Source organism: Homarus americanus, unplaced genomic scaffold (assembly GCF_018991925.1).
Source record: "Homarus americanus isolate GMGI-L3 unplaced genomic scaffold, GMGI_Hamer_2.0 scaffold39091, whole genome shotgun sequence".
Taxonomy (NCBI): domain Eukaryota; kingdom Metazoa; phylum Arthropoda; class Malacostraca; order Decapoda; family Nephropidae; genus Homarus; species Homarus americanus.
The window spans coordinates 1-16,999 of NW_024718129.1; the positions used below are offsets into that span (position 1 = coordinate 1).

The window sequence follows — 16,999 nt, forward strand, 5'->3', positions numbered from 1 at the left end:
CTAGAAGTATATATTTGGGGAGTTAGAGAAAGAGTACGTGTCCTCCCCGCCCTGCCTGTCACAACCTTCCTACCTGCAAGGCCCTCGGGGATTCTTCCTGTGGCTGTGGCGCAGAACTTTGAAAGAAGTTTTCAAAGCGTAAATAGAGATGAATGAATGGAGGTCTGAAGGGCTCTGTGAGGCTGAGAGAGCTTGTGCCCCCGGCCATGGACTTAGGGGCAGGGAGAGGGATGCAGACAGGAAGGAAGGAGACGGAGGATAGAAAGAGGAGGGGAGAGTTATGGGGGAGACATGAGGAGCTGGGGAGGGAGGGGGGATAAGGGAAGAAGAGGGAGGTAAGGTAGGAGGGAGTAGAGTGTAGGGCAGAAGAGAATCAGAAAGGAAAGTGTAAAAGCTGGAGGAGATAGGGAAAGCAGGGAAGGAAATGCCCTCATATATATATCACTCTGTCCCAGGCAATTTGTTAATGTGTCTTGTGGTAAAGTTTATAAAGGATGATGATGATGACGATAACTGCAAGGACCGTAATAGTAATGATGTAGTGAGAACTATAGGCCATTTCAGAGAGAGAGAGAGACAAACAGCCCTGTTACAGCACAAAGTGAAGATGAGATAGAGAGTTTAGAATTCAAACGTGAGGTTGTTATAACGAGTTTTACTCTTAGTGTTATACTTGAGGTGCATGACGAGATGAGTGGGGGCAGGGAACTGGAAAGGTGGTGAGTGGAGGGGGAAGTAGGAGGAAAGGTGGGGGAGGGACAGGTAGGAAGACAAGGAAATATGAGGGAGGGGGCTAGACAGTGGTAGGGGGTGTAATGGGGAATTGGATTGTGAGGAGAGGTGAAGGGGAGATGGAGAGAGATATAGAAATGTATTAGTCTGTAAATACTCTAATAATAATAATAATAACAATAAATAATAATAATGATAATAATAATAATAATAGTAATAACAATAATAGCAATAATAACAGTAATGATAAAAAAAATTTAATGAACAACAATCCGTTAATTTAGAATATTGAAAAATAGTGTTAAGAATTATACCACGTAACGTGATAGCTCTTTGTGAAGGGTCTGATGGTACAGGACATTTGGCACCATATAGAAGTGGTGCCAGTGTAAGCACACCACCACAGTAGCAGAGAGGTGTGGGCCTGGAGCCGATTATGTAACAATGTGTCGTCAGAGGTCAGGTTGCTGCCACCTCAGCGCTTATATTATCAGTGCAAGAAGGTAGTAGCAGTTGCTGTTGTTGTTGTTGTTGCTGTTCTTCTTTCTCAGGTCACACTGGCTGGGGAACCCAAAGGAAGTGGGGAGAATCGGGGGGGGCAGTAGGTTAGCTATGATTACTAGACGAACGGACATTCCAAGCGTGTGTATTGCATGCAGTGCATGTGGCAAGACCTATAAATTAGTGGGTCAACTTCCTAAGCGTTCAACCTTCCGCACTGGTGACACCTCACACACACACACACACACATTCTCCATGCATATCTCTTCAATTCCTCACCCCACATTGAATAAACTTCCTCAACATTTACACATACGGTGTTTTGCTTTATTAATTTGAACCTTCATTATGAACAACACCCCGGGGGTCAATCTGGGGTATTGTTATTATAGTCATATAGTGGTTTAATATCGGGAGATGGAGAGCGAGTTAGATTAAGGAAGGTTAGGTTAGGTTAGGTCAGGGTCATACTAATGGAGTTTAATATTATAAAATGTAGGAGAAAGGCATTGTTGATTAAGATTAATTTGGGTCTCAAGGAGGTGGGTCAGAGGCCTAAGGAAACTGGGAATGAGAGGGCATTTGGGAATGGAATGAGAGAACGGAATGGAATGAGAGTCACTTCTGGGAACAAGAATGAGTCATCTGGAAATGGAATTAATATCAGAATTGAGGATTGATGGTTGATTGTTTTTTCCCATTCATCTCATCTATCTATTCATTCATCAGTCTGGGTGCGTCTATCTCTTCTAACGCCAACTCCAACTTAACCCAATTCCAATTCCATCAACCTCCTCCCCGGCAGTGTTATTAGGTCTATTCATCAGGTGAACAACCTCGGGGTGGGCTAATCAGGTGATTCAAACCACTGCAGCTCAGTCAACAGGACATACTAAGAGAAGACCGATTAGGCTAAATTTATTAGAACGTACCAGGTGCTGCCACACACGACCCTGGGTGATGCTCACAGATTAAGGAGGCTTAGGGGAAGGCAGATGGGGGAGGAGGTTGAAGGGGAGAGGTTGGCTTTTCTTGGGAGGAGGAGGTGAGCGTGATGGGGGAGGGAGGTTACTTGTGAAGGGAATATGACAGGAAATGGGCAGCAATTAGTTTATCAAAATTGCATACCCTCTGAGTGGTATTGTCAAAAGGATTACAGAGACCAGTACTATAAAGGGTGTTTAGCTGGACCCCAGTGGTCAGGATATTATATGCTGAATGTTACGGAACATTTCCAGTACGGGGAGGGAGGAGGTTACCCAGAGGGGAGGAGGAGGGAGGGAGGGAGGGAGTGGGTGATTTCACTGGAGGGGAGGGAGAGAGAGAGACATACCTGTAGATGGAGAGGGGGGAGGAGGTGAGTCTACCTGTGAGAAATAAGGGAGGAAACTGGGGTGTTTTGCTACCTGGTTACCTGAGAACTCCCTCTTCCTTCCCCCTCCTCACTGCTCTCAGACTGCTCTTCCTCTTCCTCTCCCCCTCCTCTCTTAACCCACAATGAAATGACGAGTTTAATGGTTAGAGGGGGGGAGAGGGGAGCAGATTTGCAGATTGGGAGAGATTGTATGGAGTAGTGCTTATCGTTGGGTACTGTTACAGGGACGCAAAGTGCTGATGCGTGGGATTAAAGTGCTGGATAAGGGCATGGGTGGTGGAGAAGTGGAAGCTGACGGTTTGGTCAACAGTGTGTGGCGGGTCACCAAATGCCTACCTGCATGATGTTACACACACACACACACACACACACGGAGAGTGGGTATGGTAAAGGCAACTCGGTTCCGTGATGCTAATGTTGGTCATGACGTGTTCAGGTCTTGATTGTGAGGAACTCTTGGATTGTGCAGGAACCTCTGATTGTGGTAGGAACTCTTGATTGTGAACTCTTAATTGGGTAGAACTCCTGATTGTAGAGAACTTGATTAGAGAGAACTTTGATTGTGGTAGAGAACCTTGAATGTAGGTAGGAAACTTAGAATTAGAAACTCTAATTGTGGTAGAACCTGATTGTGTAGAAACTAATTGTGTGGTAGGAACCTGATTAGGTAGGAACTTGACAGGTAAGAACCTTAATTGGGTAGAACTCACTCAGGTAGGTCAAGATTATTGTGTAGAACTTGATGTTAAGATTCTAGCTCCAGAACAATCTCATTTAATTCCACTACTGGAAGCCCTCTGAAACCCTTACCCTCTACCGAAATTGAAATCCCCCGAAACACCCACCCTGAATCCCTGAAACACCCACTGAACTCCCTGAAACACCCACCTGAACTCCCCAAACACCCAACTGGAACTTGAACACCCACCCCGGAAACCCCTACAACCCTCACATAACTCTCGAACATATTTAAAGACTTAACTTGAAACACCTCTGAATCCCTCTCGAAACCCCATCCGAAAACCCCACTCTGAACCCCTGAAACCCCCACTTGGAACTGAAAAACCCCCCACCTGAAGTTTCAGTTAATTGCTTATGAGGCGTACCAGTAGTTGATAGTTGAAAGAATTTATTATGTAAATGAGTGTAGTTAAGGGGGAGGAAGGGAGAGGGAAGAACAAGAGTGGGAGAGAACAAGGAGAGAGAGAATAGAAAGGAAGAGGGTTAAAACACAAGGACTCACCTGTTGTTTTCACCCATGCTACTCAGACTAATATTGACTCAAACCATTCAAGCCTGTTTTATATACTAATACCCCAGTATTGAGGGCATTAACATGGTAATTTGCCCATTGCTCTTCCATTAAACGTTAGGAGTTATTCTTCAACTAGTGGCTCCAGGAGGCATGTGAGTAGAGGAGGGCAGGAGGGAGGAGTATGTGAGTGAGGGAGGGAGGGAGGGTTGTGTGGGAGGGAGGGAGGAGGGTTGTGTGTGGGAGGAGGAGGGTTGGGGGAGGAAGCAGAAAGGAGATAGAGATGTGTGGGAGGAAAGAGTGTTTAATAGGTGTGTGTGTGTGTGTGTGTGTGTGTGTGTGTGTGTGTGTGTGTGTGTGTGTGTGTGTGTGTGTGTGTGTGTGTGTGTGTGTGTGTGTGTGTGTGTGTGTGTGTGTGTGTGTGTGTGTGTGTGTGATCAGGAGGAAGTGTATAAGGTGAAGGCAGATTATTGGTGCTGGAGAGGTGGTTGGTGATGGCGTTCCTTTAGTTTGTGACGTCAAGGGCTCTGGGAGGCTCTAGGAGGCTCTCATGGGCTTTCCAAATTGCTGTGGAATGTATCGTAGATGCTCTAGGTTGATTTCACAAGGCTCTAAATGTACTTTTGGGTATGTAAGATAGTTTGAGAGAGTGAATGAGTGTCCTTTCACTGTACCGTCCAATTTTTTTTTTGGTATTTTTTGGTTGTATTTATCTTGAACTTATGTATTTGGTGATTGCGTTATTGTTTGTTTTAGAGAAGTAAATTGCAGTTAGAAAATCCTGATGTTTTTGTCATCGTCTTACACACACACACACACACACTCAATAAAACATACCCATCACTGCCCTCACTCCCACTGCCCTCACCCCATCACTGCCCTCACCCATCAACTGTTTACTAACAATTTTTGACAATATTTTACCAGAAAACACCGAATTTTAAGATTAAAACATCGTGATGGACATTGCTGGGTCTCAGTGTGTTTGTTTGTGTTTTGTGTGGGTTTTTAGTCATATAATTCTTTTTTTTGTGGTTTATTTTAAGATATTTTTTTTTATCGTGGTGTTTTTATTATATAGTGATAAATTATTGGTTATTTCTGCATCTTATCGTTTATTTTGTCTATTCCATATTTATTGGTATCACATTATTTTTTCTTTTTATTTGTTTCACATTATTATTTATTTTAATTTTATTTACTTTAATTTCATCCAGTGAGTGATGGTGGGAATGATGGTGGTAGTGGTGTGGTGATAATGGTGGTGGTGATAGTAGTGGTGGTAGTGGTGTCAGGATAATGGTGGTGATGGTAGATAATGGTGGTGGTGATAGTAGTGATGATGGTGTTAGTGGTGGTAGTAGTGATGATAGGGTGTGGTTGTGATTTTGATGGTAGTAATGATGGCATGATGATGAGTCAGTGGTATAGTGATGGGTAGTGGTGAGGTCAGAGGTCATCTTGTGCGGTTGTTTATATAATTATCCTGACACCATTTGCATACAATACTCCTGAGGGTACCGACACCATAGTTTCAACACGGCTTGTTGATTAGGGTCCCCTTGACCACCTCTTCTCCTCCTCCTCCTTTCTCCTTCTTTTTCTTCCTCCTTTCCTCCTTCTCTTCCTCCTCCTTATCCTCCTGTTCAGCCCTCCTCCCCTTCCTTTCTTCCTCCTTCCCCCTCCCTCCTTCATTTTCCTCATCCTCCTCTCCTCCTCCCCCATCCCTACCCCCATCCTCAACCCCCATCCACCCTCCACCTCCCTCCCGCGGGTGTTGTCCATGACGTGTATCGAATGCGTTTTAAAGGTGTCCAAGCGTGACGAGTGTGTTCAAAACATGTTCAGAACTTGTCACATTAGTGTGTTTGGAGTGTGTCGAATGGTTTGTTCAAGTGTGTCGGGAGTGTGTCAAACGGTTTACAGTGTGTGTGTGTCGGAAATGTGTCAAACGGTTTATTTATGTGTGTGTGTGTGTGTGTGTGTGTGTGTGTGTGTGTGTGTGTGTGTGTGTGTGTGTGTGTGTGTGTGTGTGTTCTGTTTTCCTCCCTTGTGTCGCATGACGTGTCGAATGGTTGATTAGGGTGTCAGATGTTGCGTGTCGAATGTGTGGGTGTAGTAGCTCGACCTGAAACGTGACTCTGAGGTGGTGTGGGTATTGTGAGGCGCGGGGGGTGGAGAGGAGAGGAAGAAGAGGAATGATTGGAGAGGTGGGAGGGGAGAGGGAAGGAGGGGGAGGGGTTGAGGAGGTGGAGAGGAGAAGAGGGATTGATTGGAGAGGTGAGGGGAGGGGAAGGAGGGGGAGGGGTTGGAGAGGTGAGGGGAGAGGGAAGGAGGGGGGAGGGTTGGAGGTGAGGGGGAGAGGGAAGGAGAGGGTTGGAGGTGGGAGAGGGAAGGAGGGGAGAGGTTGGAGAGGGAGAGGGAGAAGAGGATTGATTGAAGAGGGTGAGGGGAGGGGAAGGAGGGGGAGGTTGGAGAGGTGGGGGAGAGGGAAGGAGGGGGGAGGGTTGGAGAGGTGAGGGGGAGGGAAGGAGGGGGAGGTTGAGAGTGAGGGGAGAGGAAGGAGGGGTGGGGTTGGAGAGGTGAGAGGAGAAGAGGGATTGATTGGAGAGGTGAGGGGAGAGGGAAGGAGGGGGGAGGGTTGGAGAGGTGAGAGGGAGAAGAGGATTGATTGGAGAGGGGAGGGGAGAGGGAAGGAGGGGAGGGTTGGAGAGGTGAGAGAGAGAGGGGAGGTGAGGGGGGAAAAATTTGGGAGGTGTGGGGAAGGAGAGAAAGACAGACAGACAGAGCACAGCTTCTCACACCATGAAATATTCTACGGAAAATCACCATCGGTTTGGCTTAACCTCCCGATTGCCCTCTGACTGGGAGGTATTGGTCGAGGGACACCCCTGGCCTCGGATAGCTGCCATACCCTCTCTTCTTGAGGAGGCTGTTCCCCTCACTGGGGTGGCCTCCCTCCCTCCTCTCCCTCCCTCCCTCCCTCCACAGGTGTGTGTGTGTGAGGCAATCAAGAGTGATTGGCCGTCTGCCTATTGACGAGCGATTATCTGTTTAACCAACCAATCAGAAGGCTCACCTGTAGTCAACCAATCAGAAACCCTACCTGTGTAGTCACCAATCGAAACCCTCACGTGTAGTCAACCAACCAGAAGGCCTTATCGATGTCTAGCCAACCAAAACTCACCTGTGTAACCAACCAACCAGAAGGCCTCGATGTCTAGCCAATCAGAAAACCTCACCAGTGTAACCAACCAATCAGAAGGCCTCATCCGTATCTAACCAATCAGAAACCCTCCTGTGTAGCCAACCAATCAGAAGGCTTTACCTCCATCACCGTCACGAGTCTTCACTCTCACTTAAGCTTCTACGTTAAAATTCTCCTCCTGTAGTGAAGATGAGAGTGCACGTGTGAGCAGTGTGTGTGTGTGTGTGGTCTGTTCACTTTCTTTTACTTTATCTTTCTTTTTTTCTTCTTATTCTTTATTTCTTTGTTTTGTTCTTGTTCTTCTTCTTGTTTTTCACTTCTTGTTCTTCTTGTTCTTCTTGTTCTTCTTCATCTTCTTTCTTACTGTTATTATGAGCACCCATTTTTAACATATTATTTTTATTATTTTTTTATTATTATTAGCAGTAGTAGTAGTAGTAGTAGCAGTAGCAGTAGCAGTAGTAGTAGCAGTATAGTAGTAGTAGTAGCAGTAGTAGTAGTAGCAGTAGTAGTAGTAGTAGTATAGTAGTAAGTAGTAAGTAGTAGTAGTAGTAGTAGTAGCAGTAGTAGTAGTAGTAGTAGTAGTAGTAGTTTTTTTTTTTAAACGTGGCCTCCACTCTAATACACACCTTCATACATTTATTTTAATATTAAATATCCTAATACAAAGCAACTATCCTATCTGTGTTAAATAGTTGAGCCGCAGATCGATGCGGCATTCGTTACTTTAGCCTCATAGTCGATATCTGCAGCAGTTGATAGATAGGGCAGAAGCTCTCGTTCCCTGAGGCAGAGCAAAGCCGACCGAAGGAGAGAGGACAGTCGACATCTCATCCAGGCTGGATGACATAACTTCTGGCTGCTCGCTTCTTTCGGAGATCAGCTCCAGATCTGGCGTAGAAACATCTTGCCTTAGGCCCCATCCACAGAGGTTGTGAACACTAGCGAGTGAAGCTGCCTTGATCGACATTTTGAATTCTCCCCATATGCCCCTTCTCTTGTCGTTCTCGTTCCTCCTATGTGCAGCATCGAGAGCTAAGGTTACGGTGACAAACGGCATGGGATCAAAATCTGATGTCGAAGAAGGCTCGCTGTCCCCGCGTCCAGAATCCTCGAGCACTGACGTCACGGGCTTCGTTAGATGTGTTTGAAGTCCTGTGTTGGAGGATCTCGCCATCCAGTGGAAGGAGGTCGGTTCTACCACGACGTCCCGGCAGGTTTCCTTCAACATATTTGCTGTGAGATCCCTTACCTCATCACTCATGCATATGAACGCTTCTTGCAAACCATGGCGTGATCGCTATCATAGGAATAGCCACACACGCATTGGGAGGGCAACCATCTACGGCCAACCGTACCCAAGAGCAATGGCATCTGTAAATTTGTTTGTTAGGCGAAACCATTTGCCCTTATCGGTAACGTAGTTAACCAGTTCGAGGCGCCCACTCCTGCGCCTATAGCTACTTTTTTTGTCAAATTTTCTGGAACCTGCAGCAATAGTTGCTGCAACATGTCATTTTGCAGTGCTGCGATCTGTTGTAATGGATCTACGGATCTTATTGACAGTAGCAGTAGTAGTAGTAGGCAGTAGTAGTAGTAGCAGTAGTAGTAGTAGTAGTAGTAGCAGTAGTAGTAGTAGCAGTAGTATCGTCCTTATCATTATCATCTCTTTATATCACTACCATTATCATAAGAACATCGACCTCCTCCCCCCATCATCCCTCCACCTTCCTTCCCCCCCCCAAAAAAATGTCCGTCAGATTGTCTGTATCCCGAGAGAAAAGGATGGGGGAGGGAGGTGTATTTTGACGGGGGCAAGACCTATCCAACCTTTCAGAAGAAATCCTATCACGTGACCAGTAATGTAATCAAAGGATTATCCTCAGTCATCTTCTTCCTCCCTCCTCCTCTCTCACCCAATCTATACTTCTTCCCTTTATTCTCCTTCTCCTCACCTCCCTCCACCTCTCCTCCCCACCTCCCCACCCACCTCCCCCACCCACCAAGACTACTGTGATTGGCTCCAAGCATTAGTTTCTACCCCGCCAGGCGCTACAGTTAGCTTCGTACCACGCCCGTTGCAACATGTTCTGTTGGCAACATGGGTATGCAAACAGTGTGCAATGGTTCATGCTGTGGTTATGCGCGCGTGTTGCAATATGGGTAATTCTTTAAAATGTCTTAATGGCGCTGCTTGAACCTATTAATTTTTTTTTTTTTTCAATAATGTTTAACTGAATTGTGGCGCTGAACCATTATTCCCGTTGTTGTGGTATTCTGGTAGGCCTATTTGCCCTAGTGGTGTGGCTATAGGCGCAGTTGTGGTAGATGTGTGCAGGCGCTGTTTTGGAGGTGAGGAGATATGTGCGCAGTTGTGGTAGTGGGAAGGGGGGAGCAAGCGCAGTTGTGATGATGGATATCTATATGCGCAATTTCTGGTGGTGGTGGGGTATGTGCAGTTGTTGTTTTTGGTGGTAGTGGTGAAGGTGATGGTGGAGGTAAAAGAGGGGGGCGAGGGGTAATAATAGTGGTGGAGGATGATGGTGATAGTGGTGGAGGTAAGGTGGTGATAGTGGTGGTGGCTGCCTGCGTTATCTGGTGGTGGTGGTCACGTGTAGCCAGGGCGTCGCCTCTGGGTCCTCATGTTCGGACCTTCCCAAGACAAATAATTTACCTTAAGAGTTTTGAGAACGTGTATCTGACTGACTCACTTAACACCAATTAATAGCCAACCTAACCACAACTCAACCCAACTTAACCCAGCCTAACTTAACCCAGCCTAACTTAACCCAACCCAACTTAACCCAACCCAACTTAACCCCCCAACCCAACTTAAATCCCAACCCAACTTAACCCAGCCTAACTTAACCCAGCCTAACTTAACCCAGCCTACCTAACCCAACCCAACTTAACCCAGCCTAACTTAACCCAGCCTAACTTAACTCCAACTCTAACCCAATTTAATATTTCATCTTTGCCTACATTATGAAAAAGGGATTCTGAAAAGCCTGTAATTCGATTTTTTACATTAAGAGAAAAAATTTTAAATATCCCAAAGAAATCGTAAGTTATTTTTATTTATTGTTCTTACGATTTATAATGTATTTAAGAGGTTAATTTTAGATAAGATGGAAGAGCAAAATGGCGTCATAAATGCGTTGAGACTGTATATGCTGTGGAGGGAAATTTTGCCTTGAGAGACTAAGAGAATCTTGACTGTGTGGGGGAGGAAGGGGGGGAGGGAGGGTAAGTCTAGATCACAAGGAGATACCCACCACTTATTCTCTCTATAATTCTCTTTCTCCTATATTCTTCTTCCTCCTCCTCCTCCTCTCCTCCTCCTCCACAGTACTATCGGTGACAACAGAGGCGAGGCTACCAGTTCACCACTCCTTCCTCTCCCTTCCTTATTCTCATCCCTCCCCTCTCATCTTCCTCTCCTTCACCTCCTCCTTCCTCACCTCCCTCCCTCCTGTCACCCCCCATCTCCTCCTCCTGCCCCCGTACCAGGTGAAAATGAAAAAAGACACGGGGTGGGGGGGTCATTCCACCGTGTATCTATCTGGGGTCTTATACACGGCATACACATCGGGGTGTCCGGGGCCTCTAATACACGGCATACACGTGTCCGCCTTATACACGTGTGCCAAATTTATACACGGCATACACGTGTCCGGGGCCCCTTATACACGGCATACACGTGTCCGGGGCCCCTTATACACGGCATACACGTGTCCGGGGCCTCTTATACACGGCATACACGTGTCCGGGGCCTCTTATACACGGCATACACGTGTCCGGGGCCCCTTATACACGGCATACACGTGTCCGGGGCCCCTTATACACGGCATACACGTACTAAACGCCCACTTTTGTGTACCTGTACTAGACGGTGTCAGGTGTACTTAAGACCATAACATAACGGGGGGGGGGTTCTTGTTATTAACTGGTTATTATACGACCTGGCAACCCTTAACTTTAGTAATGAACTATATATTTCTTGTTCTTCTTCTTCTCCTTGTTCTTGTTCTTCTTCTTCTTCTTCGTTCTCCTCCTTTTGCATATTCATCGTGTCTTCTACTCCTTTTTCCCCCTCCTCCCTCCTCCTCCTCTACCTCCCTCCTTATCTTCTTTCCTCTTTCTCCTCCTTCCTCCTCCTCCTCCTCCTCCTCCTCCTCCTCCTCCTCCTCTTCCTCCTTTTCCCCTTTCTCCCACCTCCTTTATCTTCTTCCTCTCCTCCTCCCCTTTCTCCTCTACCTCCTCCTTTATCTTCTTCCTCTTCTCCTCTCCTCCTCCTCCTTACCTCCTGCTCGCCCTTAATTATACCGAAAATAATTGAAAATGAGTATTGAATAAATGAGCTCACTTGAAATAGGTACCCAACGAGACCTATTAAAACCTGCCTGAGTCGAATAAGTGTAATTGGGACACGCTTTCCTATTTACCTTACGAAAAATAGGTACATCCCTCACTTCCTTCCCTACCTTAAAATAGGGTAATTGGTTGGCACCCTTCTTTTACAAATTAGGTTGACCTTCTCTTGTCCCCAATTAGAATAGGTACACTTTCCTCTTCTCCTATTTGATTTAGGTACACCCCTCGTCTTTACCTTTACCCATTTAAATAAGCTGATTCTCTCCCTCTCTCCCCCTCCTTCCTTCCTTCCTTCCTTCCTTCCCTCCACTGTATTTAGACTCGCCCTTCCTCTCCATCCATCTAAATAGGCTCCCTCCCTCCCTCCCTCCACTAGGCTTAGGTACGTTTCCTCCCCTCCACCACCCAATTTAAATAGGTCTGCTGGCCCCGTCCCCCTAATATTAAAATAGGGATGGACCTCGTCCCTACGCCTATTATCTTCACCAATCAGAGGGACCCCATAGGCCTATCGTCTATGAATATCCAAGAGGTAATTTTCCGTCTGTATTGGGAACTTGTGAGGAAATGATCAATATCTCTATATGGCTACTGCCTTAAGATACGTGGGGGTGTAAGATACGTAGATACGTGGAGGTAAGTACGGGGTGTAAATACAAGATACGGGGTGTAAGAGGGGTAGATACGTGGGGGTAAGATACGGGTGTAAGATACGCGGGGGTAAGATACGTGGGGTGTAAGATACGTGGGGGTAAGATACGGGGGTGTAAGATACGTGGGGGTGTAAGATACGTGGGGTGTAAGATACGTGGTGTAATACGTGAAGATACGTGGTGTGGGGTGTAGATACGGGTGTAGATACGTATACGGTAAGATGGGGTGTAAGATACGTGGGGTTGTGTGTGTGTGTGGAGGGGAAATTTCTATGGATAAATGGGGAAGGTTTGGGAAATTGGTTTTAGGAGGTCTTAGGGATTAGGAGGATTAAAGGTATTTGTCAAGGTGCCTGAACTCTGTGGATTAATGAGAATTTCAGTGGATTAATGGATTAGTTATCACGTGTGACACTCTGTGTGTGTGTGTGTGTGTGTGTGTGTGTGTTGCAAGAGGTGTAAATTCCTTTGTTTTAATGTACGTATGTTGAAAGTTTGCATACATATATCTCCTATGTATGTATGTATGTACTGTATGTATGTATATCACACGTACATCAAGAGTATTATATACATCTATTAAATCATACACAAAAAATAATAATAATAATAATAATAATAATAATAATAATACAATCCCAATAATCCAACAATATATAATAATAATTAACCCCAAGATAACAAATACCATATATAATATTTTAACCCCAGGATGAACAACGCTAAGCTTCCTGAAATTTCCACCATGACATAACTGGGGAAATAGAGTATCCAAGCTTTCCTATTTCCCATTTATTCCATTGTTATTTTCCTCTAGTTCATTCATTTGTTTTTGTACTAATACGTTTCACTTCTCACATTACAGGTGAGGTGGAGTGACCTGGCAGACGTACAGGTGTGTGGCGCAGGTATTGGCCCCTACCTGTGAGTAGTACCTGCAGGAGAGGTTTAATGGCGCTACTAGGACTATTATGTTTATTAGTTTGGTCCTGTCACCTACTAGTGCTATTAGATGTACCAGTGTGGTGGTGGGGCATGGTGGTGGGGGCATGGTGGCGGGGGGCAGAGTGTGGTGACAGTGTGGTGACGGCTGAGCACACCTGCACTCAACCATTATGTTGGTGTCTGGACATGGGGGAGGGAGGGTACTGGGCATGTGGAGGGAGGGGAGGGAGGGGTACCTGGGCATGTGAGGGAGGAGGGAGGAGGTGAGGTACCTGGCATGTGAGGGAGGGAGGGAGGGAGCAGGTGTATCCAGCCAAGGAAGGTAAGGAGGGGTAGAAGAGCATAAGAAGGGCGAGGGGTAGCTGGGCATGGGAAGGAGGGAGGGGTAATCACAGGAAGGTATTGTAGGGGTAGAGAGAGGGGGAGGGCAAGGGGAGGTGGGGTAAAGGAGGTAGGGAGCAGAGCAATGCCCCGTGGGTAAGATACAGGAAGAAAGGTGCTGTTTGTCCTTTGCAGGCCACTGGAATGTCACTGGTGGGGAAGTGACGGGGTGATGGGTAAGGGATGGGGTGATGGTAAGGATGGGGTGATGGGTAAGGAGATGGGGTGATGGGTGTAAGGAGATGGGGTGATGGGTAAGGGTGGGGGTGATGGGTAAGGGTAGGGGTGATGGGTAAGGGTAGGGGATGGGTAAGGAGAAGGGGTGATGGGGAAGAGTGGGGGTGATGGGTAGGAGGTGGGGGGTGATGGGTAAGGAGATGGGGTGATGGGTATGAGGTGGGGTGATGGGTAAGGAGATGGGGTGATGGGTTAATGGAGAAGATGATGGGATATTAGCTATGATGGTAAGGTGTAGTGGTAGTGGTGGTAGTGGTGGTAGTGGCAGGTAGGTCGGAGTGGTAGATGGTGCAATGGTGTTTGGACACAGGATGAGGATTGCGTTGACAAGATGGATAGATGGCATCAAGGTTATGATAGATGGATGGTACATGGCATAAGGACAGACGGATGGCATTGTCAGCAGCCTAGACGGGATGGCATCAAGGTATGACGGATGGACGGTACTGGAGCAGGATAGATGGATTTGGCAGCAGGACAGACGGACGGCACTGGCGTTATGATGACGGACGGTATCAAAAACGGTATGGCAGCAAAGACAAACGGATTTACATCAGAGATAGATGGACGGTATCAAGGATGATTGGTGATGGACGGCAATTGCCAAGGTTATGACAGATGGGGACGGCACTGGAAGCATGATAGACGGATTATATTGTCAAGGATAGACTGATTTATACTGACGGCAAGGATAGACGGACGGTATCAGGGCATGATAGATGGATGGCATCAAGGCATGATAGACGGATGGTACTGGCAACATGATAGATGGATGGTAGCAAGGTTATGGATAGACGGATTGCATTGGCGTTATGATTGACGGATGGTGCAAGGGATGATTTAAGCAGACAGATGGATGGTATTGTCAGCAGGATAGATGGATGGTATTGTCAGCAGGATAGATGGATGGTGGCTGGCAGCAGATAGATGGATGGTGGTGCAGGAGTGATGGCAGCAGGATAGATGGATGGTGGTGGCAGGAGTGATGGATGACGCCCGCCAAACACACAGACTGACTCTCAGTATGATTGACAAGAACATGAATTGCTTGTAATTAATGTATGAATAATTATGTTGGCACGGTGACAGTCTCTGCGTTAGGTTAGGTGGTGGTGTGGCGCTGTGTGGTGTGTGGCGCTGATCTGTGTGGAAGCAGCTGGATCTGGTGTGAGGCGCTGGGATCTGTGGTGGAGGCGCTGGATCTGGTGGTGAGGCGCTGGGATCTGGTGGTGGAGGCGCTGGGATCTGGGGGCGCTGGGATCTGTGTGAGGTGTTGGGATCTGGTGTGAGGTGCTGAGACTGGTGTGGCACTGATCTGTGTGAGGCGCTGAGATGTGGCGTGAGGCGCTGATGTGGTGAGGCGCTGGAATGTGGTGTGAGGCACTGGGATCTGGTGTGGAGGCGCTGGGATCTGGTGTGAGGTGTTGATTTGGTGAGAGGCGCTGGGATCTGGCTGGAGGCGCTGGGATCTGGTGAGGCGCTGGAATCTGGTGTGAGGCGCTGATCTGTGTGGAGGCGCTGAGATCTGTGAGGTGCTGTGATGGGTGTGAGGTGTGGATCTGGTGGTGAGGCGCTGGGATCTGTGTGAGGCGCTGATCTGGTGTGTGAGGCGCTGGATTGTGTGAGGCGCTGATCGTGTGAGGCGCTGATCTGTGTGAGGTGCTGATCTGGTGGGGAGGCGCTGGGATCTGGTGAGGTGCGTGATGCGGTGTGAGGCGCTGGGATCTGTGTGGAGGCGCTGATCTGTGCGAAGGAGGTGACGCTGGGATGTGGTGAGGCGCTGGCCGTGTGAGGCGCTGGGATCTGGTGTGAGGCGCTGGGATCTGGTGAGGCGCTGATCTGGGTGAGAGCTGGATCTGAGGGAGGTGCTGATCCGGTGAGGTGCTGATCTGTGAGGTGCTGAATGTGATTGACGTTATTGAGGGAAGTAGCGCTCATCTGGCATGGCTGATCTCCTATTACCATACTGGACACTGACCAGCTATTATGTGACCAGGTCGTCTACTCTTTCTTCTTCTTCTTCTTCCTCCTCTTCCTCTTCCTCTTCTTCTTTCTCCTTTCATTTTCTTTCTCCTTCCTCTGGTTGTTTACATCCCAGAGTCCCCACACCCACCCTGACAACATCCCAGTGGCCCTGACAACATCCCAGCGGTCCTGACAACACCAACTGCCCTCAGATAATGGCAGGCGAGACATTGACCTGCTAAGTGTAAATAAAACTAGTGTAAAAGAGAGAGAGAGAGAGAGAGAGAGAGAGAGAGAGAGAGAGAGAGAGAGAGAGAGAGAGAGTTACAGATGCACTTCCCATGTCACCTGTCGTACCAGACCATTAATACAATTTATGGTCTTTCTGCATTAATATCGCCAATCAGCAACATCTTAACCCCACCCCCACCCCACTCCACCCTTCTCACCCTTCCTCTCCCCACCCACACCCACTCCACCCCCAAACCTCCCTCCAACCCCATCCATAACCTCCCCCATCCTAATCCACACACACCCTACCCCCATATCACCCCCACCTCCACCATACCCCCCTCCCCACTCTTATCCCAATCCTTCACCCTCCCCACCCCCCCTCCTCGCCCCCCACCCTCCACCACGATATGTAAGGGCACCGATTATGCTCTTGTTGCTGGGTGGTTAGACTTGTATCTGATCGCTGGTATTAGATGATCGGACTTTTTATCTGATCACAGGTACATCTAGGTGATCGGACTTGCTGCTAAGGGGGAACGTAGGGGGGGGGGTCATTTGCGATTGTGAGACGGACTTATAATAATCGGACTTATAATAATCGGACTTATAATGATCGGACTTATAATAATCGGACTTATAATAATCGGACTTATAATAATCGGACTTATAATAATCGGACTTATAATAATCGGACTTATAAAATCGGACTTATAATAATCGGACTTATAATGATCGACTTATAATGATCGGACTTATAATGACCGGACTTATAATAATCGGACTTACTTATCGACCATTAAAGGATTACCTGACTCCTCTTCGCAACGTGAAATAAGTCCCTTTAGAGTAATGACTTGGCCTATTAAAGATAATCATCCCAGTTTTCATTTTATACCCGTCCATTCCGTCTGTTTGTCCGTCCGTCTAGCAGTCCACACCACTATGACGTCACTCCTTCTAGCTTAGTTTTGATTGGCTGTTATCCGTCCGTCTAGCAGTACCCACCACTATGACGTCACTCTCCAGCGTAGTTTTGATTGGCTGGCTTCAGGTAGAGATAACCCAGAGGTGCTTTTTTTCACCATCTTGGGACGGACGCTTACTACTGCTAGCAATACGTAACTGAACGAAGTACAACACGA

At 47.2% G+C, this 16,999-nt stretch overlaps 1 protein-coding gene across 1 annotated transcript; it reads right to left on the reverse strand.

Annotated features, from left to right (window-relative positions):
* Positions 1 to 3,040: 3,040 nt before the first annotated feature.
* On the reverse strand, positions 3,041 to 15,623 carry LOC121859219 (soluble scavenger receptor cysteine-rich domain-containing protein SSC5D-like). The gene is made up of 2 exons (XM_042355947.1): positions 14,740 to 15,623; positions 3,041 to 3,182 (listed from the first exon to the last, which is right to left on the reverse strand). The coding sequence occupies exons 1-2, from the start codon at positions 15,621 to 15,623 to the stop codon at positions 3,041 to 3,043; spliced, it is 1,026 nt and encodes a 341-aa protein (XP_042211881.1).
* Positions 15,624 to 16,999: the final 1,376 nt, after the last annotated feature.